The sequence below is a fragment of the Barbus barbus genome (assembly GCF_936440315.1).
Source record: "Barbus barbus genome assembly, chromosome: 28".
Lineage (NCBI taxonomy): Eukaryota > Metazoa > Chordata > Actinopteri > Cypriniformes > Cyprinidae > Barbus > Barbus barbus.
Window position 1 is genome coordinate 7,738,462 of NC_136756.1, and position 24,480 is coordinate 7,762,941.

General features: G+C 35.2%; 1 protein-coding gene across 2 annotated transcripts; it reads right to left on the minus strand.

Moving 5' to 3' along the window:
* Positions 1 to 7,430: 7,430 nt before the first annotated feature.
* entpd4 (ectonucleoside triphosphate diphosphohydrolase 4) lies at positions 7,431 to 23,762 on the minus strand. 2 transcript variants are annotated; one of them, XM_079382853.1, is made up of 13 exons: positions 23,543 to 23,762; positions 23,000 to 23,160; positions 20,537 to 20,734; positions 20,243 to 20,448; positions 17,345 to 17,495; positions 17,147 to 17,250; positions 16,656 to 16,715; positions 16,384 to 16,538; positions 15,089 to 15,255; positions 13,730 to 14,054; positions 13,250 to 13,335; positions 11,074 to 11,235; positions 7,431 to 10,131 (listed from the first exon to the last, which is right to left on the minus strand). In XM_079382853.1, exons 2-13 carry the CDS (start codon positions 23,005 to 23,007, stop codon positions 9,894 to 9,896), a joined length of 1,860 nt encoding a protein of 619 aa, XP_079238979.1. In that variant the 5' UTR covers positions 23,008 to 23,160; positions 23,543 to 23,762; the 3' UTR covers positions 7,431 to 9,893. The 2 variants fall into 2 exon arrangements, with proteins under 2 accessions (XP_079238979.1, XP_079238980.1); XM_079382854.1 differs by having other exon boundaries at positions 7,800 to 10,131; positions 16,408 to 16,538.
* Between the last annotated feature and the right edge of the window lie 718 nt (positions 23,763 to 24,480).

The window sequence follows — 24,480 nt, forward strand, 5'->3', positions numbered from 1 at the left end:
AAGACCTTGATTAGCGATATGTGTGTTTGATTAGGGTTGGAGAAGCTAAACTGTGCAGAGCTGTGGCCCTCCAGGAATTAAGTTTGAGACCAATGATTTAAATACTGTTCAGCTATTTAAGTCTTTGGGAAAAACAGTAGTTAAACAGCTGAAATGGATGCAGTCACCACATAACTAATGTCTATATGTGACCCTGGACCACAAAACCGGTCTGAAGTCGCTGGGGTATATTTGTAGCAAAACCCAAAAATGCATTGTATGGGTCAAAATTATCGATTTTTCTTTTATGCCAAAAATCATTAGGATATTAAGTAAAGATCATGTTCCATGAATATATTTTGTAAATTTCTTACCTTAAATATATCGAAACCTCATTTTTGATTAGTAATATGCATTGCTAAGAACTTAATTTGGACAACTTTAAAGGTGATTTTCTCAATATTTCGATTTTTTTTGCACCCTCAGATTCCAGATTTTTAAATAGTTGTATCTCAGACAAATATTGCCCACAAATCACACTTAAGACTGGTTTTGTGGTCCAGGGTCACATATTGTCAAAAATGGACAGTAGTCAAAGGGGTTTCAAATTAATGGATTTATTAAATACAAAATAGAAAACATTCAGGTTAATACAGCTATAGCCAAAAATGTAAATATACAAAAGCAATGTAAGATTGTAGGATTTCGTCATGTGAAAGTTGATGTGTGCGAAAGTCTTATCTGTAGTACATCAATTTCTAAACACCGTCTGTAGCTGAATTTGGCTGATAGCAAATGAATAACCCAACCTCATGTAATGAAAACAGCTCTCAAACACCAGACTCTTCCTAACCAGGAACAGTCGAGAATAGTCCAGACTATGGTCTCACATCAAAAAGAACTTTAAATCCATATCCAATCTGGATCATGATGTCTTGACCTCACCAATAAAGAGTCCTTCTAAAATGCATACAAATATAATGTCTTAAACTCTTAGCATCAATCCAAACATAGGCCATACATATAATGGTATGACAGAATGGTTATGGTTACAACAAAAAACTCACTTTCTGTAGTTCCAAAAACCCCTCACAAAGGGTCTAGAAACATCTTGAGTGAATCGTAAAAAAGAACTGACTCAACCATTTTTACAAAAAGATTCCTACACAAAGCTGAAATTAAAGGTTGTAAAAATGTGCACGTTAAGTATTATGTCTGTCTCTGCTATTATGCATCTGCATCTTGTTATTGTCATTCCAATCCACACATGCTAGATTTGCTCAGATCCATCTGTGAGAGCGTGATAGTTTAGGTGTGTCTTTCTCAGAATGGATCTGAAGTTCAACAGTGTTCACTTTATCATGCAACATCTGCTCATTTTGTGACTACAAATGATACAGAGAATCTGGTTTTGACCAGATGTCCCTCTAACGTACTCCACCTTTCATGCACACACAAAACTTGTTGCGCTCTTCTGTTGAGAATGAGTTAATGGATGAAAGAAAGTACACTTTAGCATATTTTTAAAAAGAGAACTTACTATGGAAGTAATGTACTTTAAAAGAATAGATTTAAGTGCAATCTGAATGTTTCCAGACATGTCACTTACAATTAAATAAAAAAGTATTTTACATTTAAATGAACTTGAACTGATTTTTTATATTTATATGTAATTTCATAATTCCTAATAAGTCCTTTACATGTGCTTTAGTCAACACATCAAAATAAGTGTACTTCTTTAAAGCATGACAAGAATAACAAAGAGTACTCAAGTGTGTTAAGAAATGAAAGCGAACTCTCTTTAGGTACACTTAAGTGGTCTTTTATTTTATTACTATTATATTCTCTGAAAGTACTATTTTAAAAATATATACTTTTAAGATTTGAAGTACACTGTAAGCGCACATTTAGTACAATTAAATGCACTTCTTTTTCACAAAGGAAGGCAGAATGATTAGTAGCAGTGCTTCTCTACCCCAGTGAGGTATCAAATTATCAACTTTACAATGTGAGTTAAATAACATTTTTGAGCCGTCACATCTAACTTCTACCATGGCACGAGCTTCATTAGCTCATATCACATCCCATGTGAGTAGATCATATGATGCCTGAGAGAGAAAACATGAACCAAACAAGCACGGCATTTAAGACACAGTGTATCAAACCAGTTTCACAGACTTCCTCTGACACAGAACAAACTCATAAGTGTGTTGTGTGTGGTTGGATCTGTATGGTTTGTGTATACACTGCATATACAGCACTTCTGTGTTTGAATAGACTCATTGAATAATGTATCGTGAAGCTCTGTGGCATTCTACGTATCTTATATCTACCAAGAAGTTTGAATTTCACTTAGAGATGTACATGGGTGCCAACATGTGTGACTCTAGAACATCTCTGTAATGAGGAGCGAGAGGGCGGCACCAGAAACGCCTGCGTCTGAGATGGTCTCACATGATTATAATAATAACTTTAGTCTCAGACACACTCGCTTTATTCACAATTACTTCTGAAGTGTCATCCTTACCATAGAAAATGCTTAACAGTTCAGGAAGTGCAAACATCAGTCATCAAAACTTTTGAAGATGTGGGAGAAAGCATTTTTGATGCTCACTATTGGTTTGGTTGGAAATTCCTGGTATGGCCTAATTAAAGAAATGTTTCACATTAAGACTCACTCCTGATTATAGATGATTTGAGACTAATTTGTGATGAATTAAATCTAAAAGATGCCAATTTCACAACTATACAACTCTATTGCCTATTATAACATTTAAACAAGAAAATAGTACATGTAGTGTGCATGTGAATCTTTTAATTGCCTTCCCTTGTGAAAAGGAATCACATGCATTCTTATTACAGTAAAAACACAAACTTAAGTGTGAACTGAATTTCATGTTTTCAGCCCATCGATTACATATTTACAAATTATTATAGGACTTAAGTACATCTTTACCTTAATTCTAACTGTAATATTAAATGTTATTAAAGTCAGCACATCAAAATAAGTGCTCTTAAAGCATGACGACAGATTTAAAAGGGTACTTAAGTGTGTTAAGAATCATAGTCATGAAAATGCACTTAAGTGGCTTTTATTTCATTCATTTTATATTATCAATTCATATTATCTATTTTTTTCAGATATATTAAGATTTAAAGTACAAAAGTATACATTCTTTTCACAAGAGTTTGTATGTAAGCATAATAACTGAGTCATAGCTTCACTCTCTGGTCATGTACAATGGGATCAAATGATTCATTAACATAATTGCTATATTTAAAATAACTATTCTAAGCTTAAAGTCAGATTTTGTTAAACATTTCCCCAGAGCATATCTGTTCCTTCAGCAATTTAGTTGCATTCTTCAGCTAATCATGACTCTAAAAGATGCTCTTGAGAAATACTAACATCTGAAATTTTAGATGGTAGATGGTGCTACAGAGAGAGAGACTACTTAATCTCACTTATTGTCAGTTTAAATATAGCTTATACTGTATGCAATGTTAACCTTTTACCAATAATAAAGAGCAATTTTGTGTGGTTGATTTGTATTGAACTGGTTTCAGCTTTTTAATTTTCATTATATGAAGGTCATCACATCATGCCTTCCTCGCACACCTTTATTTTAACTAAAAAAGTCATACAAATGTCATTTCCATCACATTGTATTCTACATTCTACATAACTTGAGATGTTGTGAAAATGACACAGTGGTAAAAATGTTCAGGACTTTCAGAAAACAAAACTAAATTCTGTTGGACATTATTAATGAACAATTAAGTTAGTATAAAAAGTGTGTTTTAGGAGACTTTATATTCAACCCACAGAGCTAAAAGTGTTGCTGGTTGAAAAAACAAAACTGTTCATCAATTTATGTAAGTTACCCAATGGTGTAAGCTGTTATTCAAACATCCTCTTTAAAACTCGTCATTGTTTAGCTCTTAAAAACTAAACCCCTCAAAAAGACTAAATAACACAAATCACTCATAGATAATTATATTTTCCAGGATCTTCTGCTTTATCATGTCACAGACAGTGCTTGATCATCGTGCTTTGGGCATTACTAATCGGAAACTACATTTCTTAAAATATCTCAACTTTTTAAAGATCAACTTTTGGGGAATTTTCCTGGATGGATAGAAGTTACTAAATGTTCAAACTGTACATTTCTGCTCATTTCAGTTCAGGCCTGATGTGTGTCCTAAAATATCATTTAATACATACAATACACCAGTGACAGGTTTGGGGTTGGTAAGGTTTGTTGTGTTTTTGAAAAATGGAAAAAGAAGAAAAAAGAAAAACAGAATTATTGTTATATATTATTACAACGTCAAATAACAGTTTTCTATTTTAATATATTTTAAAATGTAATTTATCAAAGTTTTTTTTTATTTTATTTTTTTTGCATATTTATCACACTTAAAAGATTCAGGTCATCAAAAAAATTATATTAATGCAAGTAAATACAAAATGCAGTTTTTAAATGATGATTTCATTTATTAAGGGAAAAAAGCTGTCCAAATCTACCTGGCCCTACGTGAAAAATTAATTGCCCCCTCCTGTTAAATCATGAAAGAACTGTGATTAACCACATTATTTTAGAAAGCTGAGTTAAATTTCACTTGTAAAGCAAGCTTAAAGAGCAACACATCATTCCGCGATCTAAATAAAATAGTTGACATGTATCAGTCTGGAAAGGGTTATAAAGCCATTTATAAGGCGACTCCAGCGAACCACGGTCAGAGCCATTATCCCCAAATGGAGAAACAGTGATGAACCTTCCCAGGAGTGGCCGTGTTCATGATTCAACAATAAGAAAGAGACTGGGCAAAAACAACATCCATGGGAGAGTTACGAGGCAAAAGCCACTGCTGACCAAAAAGAAAACAGGCTCGTCTCACATTTGCCAAAAAGTATCTTGATTATCCCCAAGACGGCAAATTTCGGCTAATATTCTGTGGACTGATGAGACAAAAGTTAAACTTTTTGGAAGATGCGTGTCCCGTTACATCTGGCGTAAAACCAACACAGCATTTCATAAAAAGAACATCATACCAACAATCCAACATGGTGGTGGTGGTGTGATGGTCTGGGGCTGCTTTGCAGCTTCAGGACCTGGATGACTTGCCATAATTGATGGAACCATGAATTCTGCACTCTATCAGAAAATCCTGAAGGAGAATGTCTGGCCATCAGTTTGTGACGTCAAGCTCAAGCGCACTTGGGTTATGCAGTAGGACAATGATCCCAAACACACCAGCAAGTTCACCTCTAAATGGCTCAAGAAAAACAAAATTAAGGTTTGGAGTGGCCAAGTCAAAGTCCAGACTTAAATCTGATTGAGATGCTGTGGCATGACCTTAAACAGTCCATTCATTCTCGAAAACCCTCAAATGTGGCTGAATTAAAACAATTCTGCAAAGAAGAGTGGGCCAAAATTCCTCCACAGTGATGTGAATGACTCTTGAATGACGCTTGATTATTTGTTGCTGCAAAGGGTGGCAATTGATTTAGGGGGCAATTACTTTTTCATGTAGTTCCAGGCAGGTTTGGACAGCTTTTTTTCCTTTAATAAATGAAATCATCCTTTTAAAACTGCATTTTATGTTTACTCTGTCTTTGTGTAATATTAAACATTTGTTTGATGATCTGAATCTTTTAAGTGTGACAAATATGCAAAAAATAAAAAAATCCTTTTCACGGCACTGTGTGTGTGTATATCTATGTAAAATGTCTTTACTGTTATGTTTTACTGACCACAAACTTTTGAATGACAGTGTAATCTAACACATTACGGTCATCTGATTAAAATATTTGTTTGTGTCAGACGAGTGGTTTGTTCTCGGCAGCAGCAGCGACTGAAGCTCAACAGCAAGTGTATTGTGTTTCTCAAAGCGCTGCCGATTCATGCAGCTCACAGTGTGTCTCCGTCTGACAAATGTACACTTAGAGCGTTTAGATAAACGACTTGCTTGACAACTAATTCTGTCACCTCAGGCCAATTCACGACCTTCAGTCACAAAGACAGGCCAGACAAATGGATTCCAGACAAATGGGTTAAGAAACACAAAATATTAAGATTCCTGAGAAAGATCAAAGCTATTTATTTGTTGACAAGTCATGATTTGAAAGTAGGCCTATCTAAATACAGCCGGCTTTAGTATTCATTGTTTAAGAGAAATAGTTCATGCATGTTTCACTGAATACAGTTTGTCCATTTATACATAAAGTCGGTCCATTTATTCTCAGAATGAATGTGTTTATAAAGAACAATGTTATCGTGGAAAAGCTGCACAGATCTTTTGTTTTTTGTTTCTTTCACCAGCGGTGTCCTTTTCCCAGGATGAAATGGGAGCCGGGGTCCGACCGCCATTCCCACTGATTCAGGTCATAAATGCACTTCATTATGCAGAATATTGCTGGAGAGCAAGGATAGGACCTGATGATACCTAATTTTCATTAATTTATTCAACATAAATTATAAATGCTGCTCTTTTGAACTTTTTATTCATCAAAGAATTCTGAATAAAATTCAGTATTATTAATAATATTTCTTGTGCAGCAAATCAGCATATTAGGATGATTTCTGAAGGATCATGTGACACTGAAGACTGGAGCAATGATGCAGAAAATTCAGCTATACATCACAGGGGAAAAAAATTAAATACATAAATTGTAATATTTCACCATATTTTTGATCAAATAAATGCTGTCTTGGTGAGCAAAACAAAAGATGTCTTTCAAAATCTTAGCAACCCCAAACTTTTAAATGATAGTGTAACAGCCTAAATGTGAATCGAAACATATATTTATATTGCATTAATGACATTTATAAATGCTTTCAGATGTACATATCTTTGCTTCACATGTACATATCTTACATACTTTAAGTGCAAGAATAAAATCATAAATTCACTGTAAACATCTATTTTTAGTCATTCAAGTTATTTTGTTTTATTATTTTTAATTTGGCTGTTTAACACATATGGGCTGCTATATAGTATGGACAGTTTTCAGTGAAGGCAGTATTTGCATAACAAACTGTGTAATTTAAGTATTATTTATTGTAGTATTTATTCATACTTTTACTGAAATTTTCAGTAATTTTACATGCTTTTGTCATTTCTGTTTCTATTTTCTCCCATTCCCTTATTCTACTTTTTTTTATTATTATTAATTTTAGCACTTCAGCTTTTTTATTATTTAATTTTTTTTATGTAATTTAATTGCAAAGGCAACATTTCTGATTTTCTTTTTGAGTCGTATAAAAAAGTAGGGGTACGATACACTAACACTAGCCTAAGGGCAGCACAAAAAAAAACACTCAGTGTTCAAAAAACATACAAATTGATGTAAATTCACCACTAACAGTTCGCCATGAGTGTGTGTTGGTAGACAACATATTCATTTTTGTTACGAATAAAAACATGGCTTTGAGAAAATGTTTGTTGGCCCTACGTTTTTTTTTTTTTATTACAGTAACTAACGAACCTAATGTTTCCACAAATGTAGTTGCCTCAGACAGCTGAAGACCACATGGTCGACCATTTAACATCTCCTCAGGTTTGTTTTGTAACATAAGAACGAGAAAACAGGGGTCAGTCGCTCTTTACAGCTCTTGAGACAAGTGAAAATGAGAAGGGTTTAACCTCTCCACCCAAAGGACATCGTAAATAAACCACAGGCACAAAGTCCTCCTGACCATGAAGAACTCAACACTTCGTCCCGTACTCTAGTCAAGAGTCCCCCTTTCAGTAAACGTCTATGGGCTTTTCACTTTAGCGAGCATCATTCGGAGGAAAAAACACCAAACACCATTTAATTCTTAATGTCTCTTTATCTCAGACAACAGCAATATTGAAAAAACTGATGTTTTGCGTGCAAACTTGTTTGTGTGAATATGGTACCTGTGCTTGACAAACACCAACATTGTACAGCAGTGACTGACTCTCCAAAGAGAGACGTGAACAACAACCGCACATCGGAGGTTTTCTTTGAGAAAAACAAGTGAGAATTTGCACTGAAATCCACGGACCTACATATTCAATCAGGGCAGTGAACACCGCTTCAATCCCAAATGGCTTTTAGATGCAACATTTGTCATTTGCCAGTGGCATCCTGTCATAATACATCCTAATGCAGCCCCAAAAACATTTTAATTTACAGTAATGGTACCTTGAAAAAAAAAAAAGGTAGAAGATTAATCATTTAGTCAAATTAGTCATTTACTTGCGCTCAAGTTGTTGGTCTCCATTCACATCCACAGTATGGAAAAAAACTATTATAGAAGTCAATGGGTACCAGCAACTGTTTGGTTACACACATTTATCAAAATATATTTTTGTTTTGTGTTCACGAGGAGAAAGAAACTCAGGGTGAGACAACTGAGGGTGAGAAAATGAAGACGGTTTTCATAGTTTCATTTTTATGTGAACGGTCCCTTTAAGTGGTAGTTTTCATCATTATGTTGTTCCAAACCCATTTTCTTTCTATGGAAAGCAAAAGGTGAATTTTGGAAAAATATTTTCAATATAGTGAAAGCGAATGAGAACTGTGACTGTCAGAAAAAAAGGGTCATTGAACTGCCCATTCAACATGTGGACTATATTCTTAAATCATATTGTTACTCACACAAAGCTGTTGTTTGGCTTCAGAATACTTACTTTGAATATAGTACACAAATCATATGTGCAATGATTTTTTGTTTTGTTTTAATGGTGCATTTTATCTGGATCCTAATTCACTGCATGTAAACGGGTGATTAATACATTTAACAGAAGTCAAACAGAAGTGGCCATATGGGTTTGGAAGAACATGACAATTTATTTTTGGGTGAACTTCTAAATTGCAAGCTGGAATTCTGACACGCAAAGATGTGATTTTAACCCCCAAATATATTGCACTGATTCTCTTCATAGAGCTCTACAAGTTTAACATTTACAAATCCATCCCAATGTGAAGTCAGAGAAATGATAGGTGATGGCATTTAAAATAAAAAGAAAATAAAAGCAATGCTCACAATCCCACATACACTCACAGACAAGCAATAAGCAGTACAGATGATAAAGCAGTAATTCTGACACTGTAACATTCATCATCTTTAACAAGAAAAAATAAAAATAAGAGCCATTTTCTCTTTCTCTGTCAACATTCCTCCATGGAGTGCTGTTCATGGAAAGGTGTTTTAGGTAGATTTTTTTTTATTTATTTTTTTGAAATTTGCCACATCTTTCCAATCGTGGCTGGTGTTTTTACATTTTAAAGGGTTTTCGCTTTCTACCACGAAATTAGCGCAGCCCAACTTCAGTGTCCAAGAAATCCCAAGAAAAAAAAGTTCCAAGACATGAGTTTCTATTGTATTGAACAGAAAGAGAGGGGGAAAAAACATTTAATATTAATCTTTTAAAATAAATCTCACTCTGTTTTTCTTTGCCACAACCAAAACATTTAATAAATGTTCAATTATGCGTACAGTCTTGAGTCGAGGCAACAGGACCTTGTCTAGACTACGGACACATACATAAACCATACTCTAATCTCATGTCCTCTTTCACATTGATAGTGACACTGAAAATCAAAAGGCAGCCTCAGCGTCCCTCAGAAAATTAATAAATAAACAACCAAACGTCACAGCTGATCAGAGGCAGCCATACAGTCCCTTCCAAAGTTGCAGTCTTCACCGTCTTCACATTACAACAAAGCTTGACTGGCCTTGGCTGTACAGGTCATGTAGAATCCCTTGCAAATTATTCTGTGAAAATGCAAAACTGGCCAGCGAGAGGCCAACATGATGATTGTAGGAGAAAGACTTGATAGGATGCAAAACCATGACAAAGTGTTTTAAAACCAAATGATTGGAGAGGTGAGTCTCCTCCAGTGATTAGCCAGCTGTTTGACTGACAGGGTCCAGGCCCTATAGGGTAACAGGGAGGTCTGGTGAACCCAGGCCCTCCTCCAGCCACTGGACGGAAGCAGAGGCACCGCGCAGGAGTGCGGAGCGGTTGTGTATGCGTCTCAGACGGAGCAGGTAGAGGAGGATGGACAAAACCACCACCAGAAAACAGGCCAAGAACAGATAGTGGTTGTTCATGAAGGAGAAGCTGTGATGCCAGTGAGTGTGAGAGCCCTTCAGACTCTCCTGCTGGATGTCCCTGACAAACCAAAACATGACAAAACACGTCAGAAATCTACACAAGAAAGAAAGATTTTTTTTCAAATGAAAATTAAATATACAAAAAAAAGTTAACATTTTGTTTTAATGTGATTTTAATATGTTGTTTGTTAGGCTGGTACTGTAACTTCAAATATTCTTTATGGCTTTATCAAATTAAATGTGCTATAAAATCCAGCTAAAAACAACTGTGTGCAATATTATTAAGCAGCAAAAACCCAAAATTACATGTCTGTCTGTGAGACACTGAGCTCATATTAGCAAAATGCCACTTCTAGTAAATGACAGTTGGAAGATGATCATTTACAGGGCAAAGGTGTTAAATTATAAAACAAATGTTTAGAAAATTCTTTGGCTATTATTTAAAAAAAAAAAAAAAATAAATAAAAAAAATTAATTTTTGGACTTTGGAATTAGACTCGTCAAGTCAGTTTACACTACTGTTCAAGGAGGCAGCATTTATTTGATAAAAAATACAGTTTGAAATATTACACTTTGAAATAGCTGTATTCTATGCCAATATAGTTTTAAATGTAATTTATTTCTGTGATGAAAATTAATTTTCGGCATCATTACTCCAGTCTTCTATGTCACATGATCCTTCAGAAATCCATATATATTTGCTGATGAAACACTCATTATCATCAATGTTAAAATAGTTGTGCCACTTTATTGTTGTGGAAAATACTAGACATTTATTTGAGGAAATTTTAGTGAATGTAAAGTTATATATATATATATATATATATATATATATCACACACACTTTTTTTTTTTTACTGCCACTTATCAACTTAATGCTCCCTTAATCTTTGATTAATAAAAAAAAAAAAAAATAAATAAAGTAAAAAAAGGCTCAAAACTATTTAAAAGAAAAAGAATAGAAAGCTCAAAAACCAAGTTGGTATGTATATGTATGTACCTTAGAGGTAGAAAACGTGTGCGGTACAAAATGGCTCCTAGTGTCCACTGCACTTCTTTGTCATACACCAGCAGGGCCGTCCTGAGATTTTCGTAGGCCGCTGGAAATGCAAAACCTGAGTGGAGCACCTCATACATCCACGCAGACTTAAAGCACTGATACCTGCAGGAGGAGAGGAGCAGCCCGTTTATTCATTTCTCCAAACTAATCACTGACACTGTTATGTACAAAACTGTTAATGTATTATTTTTAGGGATGCACAATATATCGGCCACCATATCGGTATCGGCCGATACATTTTTCTGTTATCAAACCGATAAGAAAATTTGGCCGATTAAAGCCGATAAATAATCCATTATTTCCTGCAGAGGCACTTCAGATGCGCACTCTTCGCCATGATGGTTTTTAATTGCTTGAAATATTATTGGAATCACTTTGAAAAGGAAAATACAGTGAAGTGCAGTCTGTCATATTATAATGAGAACATTACTGTTAAGTAATTAATGGGATCTTTGTGCGCCCGTGTTTTAGTCCGTTGTGACGGGAAGAGCGCATCCACATAGCTACACATTCATGACTAGCACCGTTAAGTTCGCTTGTGCATTTGCAGCCTTTTGTGCAATTGTTGGCTGTAATATTGTGTTTATTTTATGCATATATATCGGATTTATCTCATAGGCCTATAGAATTTGTTCGGTTAAGTGAATAGAGCATTAATAGATCGCTTCTGTGATCATCTTTAGCTCAGCGCATGCAGCTCAAACAGCAGAGCACAACATTAATAACTATATGATTTATATTATATATATAAAATGAGAACATTATTATAATACGTTGAGAATTCTTTGGTTTAATTTGAATATATTTCAGTGCGTTGCTGCGGGAAGAACGCATCCACAACAGAAGTCACACATTCTGGTTAGCAAGTAACAGAGTTCACTTGTGCATTTGCGTCTTTTTCTACATACAAGTTATAATATTATGTTTAGTTTATGTTGTATAAATAGCTGATTAATCTCATATATGATGCATTTCCTTGAGTTAAATAAGCTGCCAGCAAAGCGCTTCAGTTTACCAGTGATCATTCAACTCCTCAGTTTCAGCACACGCAGCTCGAACGGCAATGCACAACATTAATAACAATGTTTCAGGTCTCGGGAGACAAGCGTAAATTGACCTACAGCGCCATCTGCTGTTTTGGAAAAGAAAGTTGCTCAATTGCACATGTGAGAAAATCTGCCCGCACTCGTGTGAGAAAATCAGCCTGTCGCATTTGTGAGAAAATCAAGCCAAGTTTCCTCATAAAAAGGCAAATGAGTCTCACAGTTGTAACACACAATACATATATTTGTCCATACCTCTGCATTTTCTCTCAAATAGAGTTTTGTATTTGAAAATCACTTTGCGTTTGTTTGAAAGTTGAGTTTTTCTTTGCAAAGCAGATTGTGTTTGTTTGCAAAACACTGGATTTGTTTGATGAATATTGGCACAAAAATCGCTCCATACACACATTTGCATCTTTTTGTGCATATATAAGTTATAATATTATATGTTGTATAAATAATAAGCGATTCAGTTTAAGGGTGTTCATTCAGCTCTTCAGCAGCGCACGCAGGTAAAACTGCATGTTGCTATTTGAAACAGTGGTATTAATTTAAGATACTACTTTTTCAAAATCATTGATATATTAATAATAATTACCACCACTTTTATTTTTATCTTATTATTTTCATCAACAATATGGTTTAATTAAAATAATTTAATTGTCGATGCGGAGGCTATTCCGTTTAATTTATTCATGGCACATGATTTTGGAACTTTTTACTTTTTTTTTTTTTTACATATAATATTAAGTAAAGTTGTCCAGTGACTTGTTTGCATTATTTAAGCATTGTTTTATTTAGTTGTAAGGCTGCTTTATGTTTGATTTATATTGAAGTGTTTAATGGCTTTTAGTGGTGAGACTTTTTTTGTAATCAGGCTCTCAAAAATTATATAAAAACTTTTTTTAGATTTATCAGCCAACATATCGGTTATCGGCTTTCTAAAGACGTTATCGGTATCGGCCAAAATTTTCATATCGGTGCATCCCTAATTATTTTCTTTCATACACCTTTGTATTGAAGAGAAAATGAGTCAATGCTGCCTTAATAGAGATTTTGTATTTTAAACTTACTTCAATCTATGTTGATCAGCATGCGAGGCATAAAGTCCTCGATCAAACCGTTCTTTCAAAGTCTTCCACTGGGTGGCACAGTAACTCTGAAATTAAAAGAATAATGTCAGTAAAAACAAACCGGATACTGAGAAAGAAGCAATTTTTGCAGGCTGGTCATTTTTAATGGGAACACCACGTGTTGGGACAAAAATCCCCCCAGAATATATATATATCATGCTATATAGCTATATCATGTGAAAAAATTACTGGAAAAAAATTTAAGTGTTGAAAAAAAAAAAAAATGCAACGCTATAACAAAAATCGTGTTTCTTTCATCTAATTTTTTTTAATGCATCACAAAAAGAGAAATTTTGAAGGTTCATGCTGCTCTGCTCCATACGACAGAAGTGACCTCTCTTTTTGGAGCTTGACCGCCACAGTGAGCTTTGATTCTATTGAAAAAGAGCAGCATGAACATATTGTAAAATATCAGTGCACCTTAGCAGCGTTGGAATATTTGGTGGAGTTGTAGTCTCCTCCCATGCGCAGTACATCTTCAGTACAGTAGTAGAACTCAGAGAAGCCGTAGAACTGGCTGTTGGTGAAGTCGATGGGCGGCTGGTAGACTCCGTTCAGTGATGCATTGGTGTCATTGGTGCGGTTGAGGAACGGCTGGAGCAGCAGACAGCAGCGGTCGAAATCTCCAGTGCCTCTCAGGTGAACTCTCTGGTCCTGAGGACCCACCTCATCTTGGAGGTCAGCTGGCAGACAGGGGTCAAGGATGGGCGAGTCTGCACTCTCTCCTTGATGCTGACCCAGCAGCCTACAGACAGTAGTGATCGATGAGAACTTCAAGGAATTTTGGTTGACATCAAATATTCACAATATAAATAAAGGTGTTAAAACAAAGGCGTTTTAATAATGGTCCTTATTTAAACTTCAAGATCATAAAGAGTAGCGAAGCTTGATTTATTAGTTCAATCAGCCTGAATGAACCAATCTGATGTTTGTGTGACCACTTAATGCTCATGGAAGCCGGCACATGTTATTGTTAATAAATTAAACGTTTTTAGACAAAAAAAAAAAAATTATAAAAATGTTAGTTTTGTAAAAACAACAACAGCTAGTTAGCTATAAACTAGACAGATAATGAACAGCATCAAAAGGCTAAAATATAAGTTATTTTAACATTACTGTTTAGTAAGATTGTTTTTACCGGTTGGTACATTTTTTCAATATTTTTTCTCAATTAATCATGACTGGATTTATTTGATAAAAAATACAGTATATGCAGTAGTATTTTGGAATATTACAATTTAAGACATTTCTGTTCTAATATATTTTAATAAGAATATAAAACTTATAATAATATACAAATTTATATAAAATAATTCATACAATTTATAGAAATACATATTACAACAAATATTTGTAAATTGTATATTTTAATTTATTCCTGTGATGCAAAGCTGAATTTTCAGCATCATTACTCCAGTCTTCATTGTCACATGATCCTTCAGAAATCATTCTAATATACAGATTTGATGCAAGAAACATCTATCATCATCGTCATTAATATTATTAATTTTATCAATGCTAAAAAAACTGTTTTGCTGCTTCATATTTTTGTGGAAACTGTGATACATTTTATTCTTTGATTAAGAGAATAGCATTGTTGTGAATTTTGTTTTATAAAATTATAAATGTTTACTGTCACTTTTGATCAATTTAATGCGTCTTTGATGAATGAAAACATAAATTTCTATATAAAAAAAATCGTAAAACTCCAAACTTTTGAATGGTAGTGTACATTGTCTACCTTATGTTAACAATTTTTCAAAAAATATTTGATCTTACTTGTTTTGGATTTGTGTGTTGCTGATGACGCTTTCCTCGTATCGTTGGCGGGCCGCATTTCCACCAAAACCCAAAAACGTTGAGACATAAACACGGTACACGTGTTCTGTTCTGTGAGCGTCACAGCCCAGGTTAAACTCTGCCAGCAAATTCTTGGCTATCTCTTCCTGGTAGCACACAGCAAAACACAGACAGAAACATAAGACTGCTGTGGAGAACAGATGTTAGCAGAAGTTCAACATTTGGAGCATTATCTTAATATGCAGATCAACTCTGAAGATCGCTTGAATTGCATGTTTCTTTAAACACAAGAGGCAGCAAAGCAAGTGAAGTGAGAAGCAGCATCATATTTGTACAAAGACATTTAAAGGAATGTTGGGGGTTCAGAACAAGTTGAGCTGTATCAAAAGCATGTGTGGCATGTTGTAGATTACCACAGAAAATTAGTGACTCATTCCTCAGTAAAGATGAACATTTAGGGCAATGCACTTACAATGGAAAGTCTATGGGGTGAGACAATTGAGCTCAATGTGTTGATCAAGAACATTCCTTTAATAGCTCACAAGCTCTAATACAGATACAGAAAAATACTACAGAACATGAAAACACTGAACACTTCATTTGGATTGTGTTTGATTTCAGTGGCATCCTGTTATGTCAGATTAGAGGCCATCAGGATTTGGGCTGTGGAGTTTTCCTCTAAAACAATTGCACATACAGATTTAAGTCAGTTATTATATTCAGAAAAAAAAAAACACACGTCAAATTCATGGATTGCTAATATTAGATTATGAAACTCTCCCTAAATTACTGAGACTCAATTAAATGATCAAATATTGTTTAAAGGGGCCATATCATTAATAAAAGTAGATAAACAGGATTATCCGAGTTACATTTAGATGCCTTAAGCTACAGAAGGAAAAACAGCCTGTCTGATTAATTCTGAGGGAAGAAATGGTCTTATGAAATATATATATTATGAAAAAACCTTCACTGACATTGTAAATGATCTTCAGAATAAGAAAAAATAAATAAATCTGAATTTGACCCCCTTTAAAAAAAATAACTGTTGAAGAGCGATTAGTATTGTTCTCAAAGCTTAAGCGCCATGCTGCTGTATGAGCATGCAGCAGGCTTATCTCAGTCCAAGGCATCAGTTCAGCAAATTCACCATGGCCTTGTACTGCACTGGGCCAAGGACCACAGAGTACCAGGAGGACAAGAATGAGAGAATGAGAATAACAAAGCCAAACTTTCAGCTTTCAAAAATACGGAAAATTTTCATAGATAATAACCTGTTGTGAAGAAGCAAAGCTTACAGTTTTGGGCACTTCGTATGCGATCTGAGTGGAGACGCCACCCATGTCCAACACGCCAGCCGTACGCTTGCGCACCAGCGTCTCCTGCTGGTCACTGCCAGGAACCTGCACCTCCACCACTGCCTCATGTTCTGAGAAACAAGAGCACCGAAAATATAACCAAAAAAGAAATGAAAGTGTAGATGACAAGCAACTTTTGTAGGGGCTGTATATTTTTTTCCGAAAGAAAATGGCACAATATCACTTACCGTCCTCAACATGATTGAATCGTCCCAGAACAAAGTTGATACCTATCCATGCATATACTCCTGCAAAAAAAAAAAAAAAACAATTTTTTTTAATTAAACACCTAGTCAAACAATCCTGAAAAAAACTAATTAAGCAGCACGATGGTTTTGATCATTGATAATAATTAGAAATGCCTCTTTAGCAGCAAATGAGAATTTCAGAAAGATTTATGAAGGATCATGTGACAGAAAACTGAAGTATGCAGAAAATTAAGCTTTGCATCACAGTAATAAATTACATTTTAAATATATTACCATAGGAAAAAAAAACAACAACAACAAAAAACACACTGTTACAGTTTTTATTGTATTTGTGATCAAATAAATGCAACCTTGATGACCCCAAACGTTTTGAATGGTAATGTGGATTTGTGCGACATTTAAATGAACCCCTGCATTTCTGAACTGATGACTCTAGAGGTGGTCTAGAAGAGGTTCAGAGGTGGTCTTACCTTCCTGTTTGCCTGAGATAACTTCCACATGTGAGTCAGAGAACAGGAAGTTAAAATTTACAGGAATGTCAGTCCGCAAATCCTCCAGCAGGGCCTCCTGTTGGCTGCAAACAAACATAATCTTAGCACATGCGGCAGCTGTCCCACAGCATGCAGCTAATATAAGGTGTGCATTTGTGTGAGTATGCGATTAGACACCTTTCAGGCAGGACTCTCATTCCTGCAGTGCACAGGATGTAGAGAGGCGTTTCCTGGTGCTTGTTCTTAGGGATGTGCTGAGCAGCAAAGCTCAGCAGAGGGCTGATGTAGTCGCTGGCCTTGTCTGGTGTGGATGCGTACTCTGAAATACCTGAACAAACAGAAACTAGTGTTACTTGAAGGGCTGACTGACAAATTTCATGATTCGATTCACAAGCTCTTGATTTGATTCAATTCGATATACCAATTCATTTGGATGTATATCAGGTGCAGTACATATTTAAATTGAAATTTTATTTGGTTGCTTGAATTTTTATAATAACTTTACAGTTAGGGATGTGCCCGAACAAATCCCTATTTATAATGATATAAATAGGTTTCTACTCCAATTCATAAAAAAAAAAAAAAAAACATTTCAGTAGTGGCTGTCATAAAAACATCATGATGACGGACTTATTCAAACATACAGCTCTGAAAAAAAAAAAAAATTAAGAGACCACTTGAGTATTCAGTTTCTCTGGATTTATGATTTATAGTTCATATTTATATGTGTTTGACTAAAATGTAATTTGTTTTATTCTGTAAACTACTGATGACGATACATTTCTTCCATTTAGATGACGATACATTTTTTACATTTCTGCATGAAATGACAACATAGCAAACAAAAACATGCCATGTTTTCAGACGTTTATATTAATTTTTAGACAAAACAATACCAATGTTTTAACTTCAGAAGACTTAAGAAATTAACATTTGGTGGAATAACTGATTTCCAATCATTTTGACCCTGAATAACTCAGATTTTCAAAGCATTTGCTATATGTGTCAATTGTCATTTTCTGGAAAAATGTTCTGGAAAAATGACAATATTTTTATTTGAAATTTGGAAGAAAATGTTATCACACCTTTATAGAATAAAACAAATATTAGCATTTTACTCAAACCCATCCTTAAAGTCCGTGTAAAGTGATATTAAAATATGCGTTCTGAGTTTGTCACAACAGAAAAATGTGTTATTAACCACCCAGCCAAATTTGAATGATAAAAAAACCCGGCAAGTAACTAAAATAAGTTATCAAAATCTTAAAAAATAAGCAGGACTCTGCTCTCAACTGGGGGCGGAAACCACGCCCACTCGCGGGAAAGCGGCCGTCTCTCTCAGCTGTCAAATACGCTTCAACCTGAATGGATGCTACTGATACTACCTCTAGTAGCTTAATTGGATTTATGATGTCATTGCGAATATTACTGTTACTTGTTCATCCTTGTGTCAGTGTTTTTTCGCAAGAACAACATGGTGACGAAACGCGCTCTGTAGAGTAGTTTGTCCGTTAAGGGCTACTGTAGAAACAGGGTGGAGACTTCCATGTAAGCGGACCCGCGGTGTATGTAGATAGAAATCGCTCAATCTAAGGTAATAAAAACATAACGGTTCATTAAGTAAGGTCTTTATACTCCTCTGAAAATGTAGTTATGTATATTATATTGCATTTCTGTCTATAGATAATCCTAAATATTACACAGTGCACCTTTAAGTAAAAGTCATTATGACAAGTTAAGTAAAATATAATGAATATGTAATGTAGTGCATATATTTATCAAAATGCTTCTCTAAAGATTTTTCAAGCTGACAAATGAGTTTATTGATATTAAATGGGTTTCTTAAGGTAAGTGTAGCATTAAACTACATTAAGCAATCTGTCATGCCACATTAAACAGCAATTTGGATTTGTTTGTTTGAATTTTGTCAGAATAGGAAAGCCAAAGAGACTTGGTTTCATATTAAAAGCAACAGAGCTCATGTGAATATTGTAGTAACGCATGGTTGGTTCATGCATCAACAGAAAACAGCATGGACAAAAAACCTGAATCTTTGGATTCAATATCGGTTCATCAAAACAAGAATAGATTAAAATCAGGAAATCGATATTGTCAACCCAGCCCCAATTATTTGACCATTCTCTTCATTCATTCTAGTAGGGGTGTTGAAATTAATCTTTTCTATGATGCATAGCGATGTAGACAGGTATCGGTTCAGTATTAGACCATAACCATAACCGATTATAACCGATTGCTTTTCTGACATCACATAAGTGCTTTGTTGTGGTAGCATCAATGGTGGAGGGAGGCGAGATGCAAGTGCAAGTAATTAAAAATGCTCCAACTACTTTAAAAGCTGACATCTGGGCACATTTCGGCTTTTATGCACAACCTGGTTATCGGCGATGTATCGTCTGCGATTATGAACACGATATTGCGTAGCTTGTCAGTGAACTATGGCTCTGTGTAGTAAATGCTGCTCCATCTGAAAGCAGGTGATGGAGATTTACTACTAACCACAGAACCGGCTTTACTGACGAAATGCGCATGATCATCCCATTCGATTATTTGCACAGCCCTACCAAATAATAGCAATCATTGCAATTAAAATAGAGCAAAATAATAATTTTTATCATTATAACCATTATACAGTAAGACGAAAATGTGTACGTTTCCACCGACTAAAACTAGACTAAAATGCTCAGACATTTAGTCGACTATATCTTGACTAAAACAGAACAAGTTGACTAAATATGATAAAAACTAAGTTACAACTGACAAGACTAAAACTAAATTAAAAATAGCTGAAAAAAATTAACACTGAAGGTCTTTGCACACGGAGTCAGAAATTCTCATCCAAAATTTTTGCAAGCTAAAAAATAAAATACAACCTCACGTTGTGTCAATCACGTTTAAACACTGCCTCCAAAACTTTAGTCCGTCATAAAAAAATTCGGATCAGGTTCGATTTTGTGCATTTTCGCATCCGTAGCAAGCATTTTGATAGGAAAGGATGAAGAAAAACAAAAATTTCAGTCTTCGTGTGCAAGGACCTTAATTCATTCCCACACTGACCTGGCTTGATCTTCATCACTACAGGCTTCCTGTGCTTGTCTCGCATCTGTTTGATGTCTAGGAGCTCATGCGGGTTGCCGTTGTGCCGAGGCCAGGTGTACACAAACACACGGGAGCCACTGCTGCCACAGTCCACCACCAGCCCATAGTTCAGGTTGGGGTTATTGGTGTCTGTGGCCTCCATATCCGGCACCCGACCCAAACGTCTAGTGGAGACACATCGATCAGGATGATTAGTTTTCCTTAGATGCATAACAGAAATAACAGAACTGATGAGAACTGATAGGCGTTTACGTGTGGATGTGTCTGTCCTCTCTTAACCAGCTGTACTGGCCCTTCCCTGTGACCAGCAGCAGGTACAGCAGCCCCATCACACCAGCCAACAGACCCAGCAGCAGAAGCTGCCTGAAGGAAGGCAACAGGAACCGCGGCAGAACCACCGGAGACAGGCTGAAGTGCCAGGATGCTGGAAACAGGCAGGAAATACTAATCCTGTAGAGAGGGAAAAAAATATGATGAGAAATCTATCACTATGGTTACTGGCTCCTCTTAGCTTGGCTAAAATTAGGAAAGACATTATTTTTGGTGCCTGTTCAATTTACTTTATTAAAAAGAGCTAAAAGCAACATGTTCAGTTGACTGAAATATGCAGGAAGTTTACTTTTGCGGTGGGACTACATTAATCATTTTTGTTGCATTAACTGAAAATGTATGGGTGGATTTTTTGTTCCCAGCAACCTTTGCATAAGATTGAATTGCGAGTAAATGTTGAAATTAAGTGTTATTTTAAGGCAAAGACGACCCATTAAGGTGTTGTCAGTCACATTTGTAAAATTTTGCAGGCAAATTGTATATTGTCATTAGCACAGTGATGTATGAAGCACAGCTCACACAAAGGTCACTTTCAAACTAAGCAGCTTTCTATTGGTCAATGTGGCGAATTCACATGACCTACTTACTGAAATCATTCACCCACGCACAAAATTCAGAAGTGTGTGATTGCAATTGAAATGACTGGCTTTCAGCTGGGAAAAACAACAGCAAACATCACCGCACATTCAATGTTTAATGTTCAATTATGTTGAACATTTAAAAGAGTTTCTGCTGTTGATGTTTTCTGTGTGAGTTACCTCTGTACTGACGATCAGAGATTGTGGTTAGTTGTAGAATAGTTATATGCTGTTTTTGCTACATTAAATGAACACAGCTATGCTAATGTCAGTGCAGTGACAAGTAGTGACAATGTAAATAAATAAATACATTTTCTATAAAAAAAAAAAAGCATTACAATGAGAAAGCAAGTATGTTCTGGTTCACTTTGTTACATTTTACTTAACTTAAGTGGATTTCTTATGGAAGCACATTACTAATAAACTAAGAATAAAATAAATAAACATTTATTATACATATATTTAACAATAAATATTATAGAAAACATTAATTATATTTATAATAAATATAATTTATTATATTATAATACATTTATTATTAATTATATTTATGATCAAATAAATATTTATTATATTAGACGCTATATTTATTTATATTAATATTTTATAAATAAATAAAAACAAGTAAATAATAAATAGAATAAAATTAATCACTGCAAGATAAAAAAAAAAAAAACTGAATTTCAAGATATAAACTAGCAATTTTCAGAAGAAATCTCTCTACGTTTCTATTTTTCTATTAGAAACTAATTGTGCGATTAAAAAAACTGATTTTGTCTGCCCTTTTTCCAGAATTGTGACACAAAAATGGCAGTAATAAGCTTCCACAGATTTTACTTAACGCAATGTGTGAAATTCACTTGAACAATCTGTGTAAAGTCACCGTGTAAAAACGTGTGAAGTCGGAGTGTTGTTTAAATCATCACAGACCCCTCTCACCCCGGACACAGCCTGTTTGCACTTCTCCCTTCAGGCAGACGCTACAGATCTCTGTGCACTAGAACATCTAGACATAAAAACTGTTCCCCCCCCCCCATGCCATCTCCAGGAATTATTACCTGTGTAATGTAATTCATTCTCCATCTCTCATTTTTGCCTCTCTCTCTCTCAAGTACTATGTAAATACAAATGCATATTTTCTATACAGCTGTATATGGAGTAAATAACGCACAAATCTGCACATAAATCTTTTGTTTCAGATTCATACACATTATTTATTAAGTCTTATTTAAATGTTTCTGTTCTCAGTGGGGCAGTCGTGGCCTAATGGATAGAGAGTTGGGTCTGGCAGGGATTGTAGGTGGGGGAGTGAATAACCAATATTACTATAAACCACCCTCAATACCACGACTGAGGTGAGACCATTGAGCAAGGCACCAAACTGCCCACTGCTCCGGGTGTATGTTCACTACTGTGTGTACACTTGGATGGGTTAAATGCAAAGCACAAATTCTGAGTATGGGTCACACACCACTTCCCTTTCCCTCCACGTCAGATATGCGTGTATGTATGCATGCATGCACCAAGAGCTTCTTAAAAACCACAACAAATTCCTTGTGTGTGTGTGCACACTTGGCGAATAAAGCCAATTCTGATTCTGAAATTGTACTAGTCTGCTGCACCAACAAACCATTCACAATCAGACCAGGATTGGGCATTTAGAAAGCCAAAAAACATCTATTCTTTTTTCACGTTGACTTTAAAGGTGAAACATCATAGAATAAATAAGGTAAAAAGTTATTTGCGATTACATACATCACATTTCACATCAACCACTTTTCTCAAATAACTTCAGTTCTGTACTTGCCTTCCCATTGCTGGAGTGGATGAAGAGGTGATGTGGACGAATCAAACCTTCACTGGCAGCTTCTTCTCTGCACAGGTGTATTGCTCCATGATATTTCAAGGCATCATCACCATCAGGGGCTTTCACACGTGTCCAGGTTTGCTGAGGAGACGTGGCATGACCTGACACGAGGAAGTGAGGGGAAAACAACGATTCACAGTTCATATATGTTTATCACGAGACCTAAGTGATAGATCACAATTATCGTCTAGTTAGTCGCCTACATAGATAGCATTCATCGGGGCTTTCAAAGGCGCCTACGAGTCTCATAATTAACGAATGGAACACGACCTAAATGCTGTCTAGGTAGGCAGCTCACTAGATTTTGAAACGCAACCACAACTAACGTCTGATCAGGCCGAGAACAGTTTCGATGATAAACGGATGCATATTTTATAGTTAAAAGTAGGTGTGTAAGGTTTTGGAGAGATAGACTTGACTGATTAAATGCTGTTATCCTCTGACCAGATTAATATCTGTATGAACGCAGCAATATGTTCTCACCGTTCAATGCGTCAATAACAGAGCCATCCTCCGTGTTTTATGATTTCAGTCGTCCTATGATTGAAATTCTCTCGGTGAACACATAAATATGGCTTTAATTCCTCTAGCAGTGATGAGCGTTCAAGTGTGGTCGAGAAAACCGTTAATTCCCGGTAGTTACCGAGCCTCAGTTCAGTAGTGAAAACGGTCAGTGCGCATGCGCGTGAACTGCTTGGCCACTGCTGCTCTGACGTCATCAAATCGTCACTTGTAAACATTGGACAATTCAAATCTACCATGTAAAGCTTTCTTATCAAAATTCATGCACATTGAAAACGAATGCAGTTTTTGTCATATACAAGAGGAAGATCTGGACCGTTTGTTTAACAGCTGTGACTTATCTTTGAAATTTTGGTCTTATGTTATTTTTTTCTATTTGTGCCAAGAGATAATAATTGATGTTATATGCACTTACACACATAAAAGCAAAATGTATAATTATGTTGTGGACTTTTACATTTTGCAAGGTAAATTTTACATGCATAAACAAAAATTTGCTAATTATTCTCAATAGAGATTGAATCGTTAAAAAGTCCGTAATGTTAATTAATAACAAAAAGAATGGAATTTTGTTAAATTTCATGGAGGAATTTTTTGTAAAGTAATATCCCCGCTTTGTAGTTCAAATTTAATGTATCATTTGAATATATCTTCTCTTTTTTTGCTTTCAGTTCTCTGAATGTTTTTGGTCATGTTATAATGTAAACATCCTTTATGTATATTTGTTGAAGTTTGATGTTAATTTTGTCTGAAATAAAAAGTAAAAGTAAACATTGGAAATCAATTCTCTATATGGTTATAGAGAAATAAAGGATTAATGTACACTACCGTTCAAAGGTTTGGAGTAGGTAACTTTAAAATAGATATATTTTTCTACAGCAGTGACAGTAAAGACAATT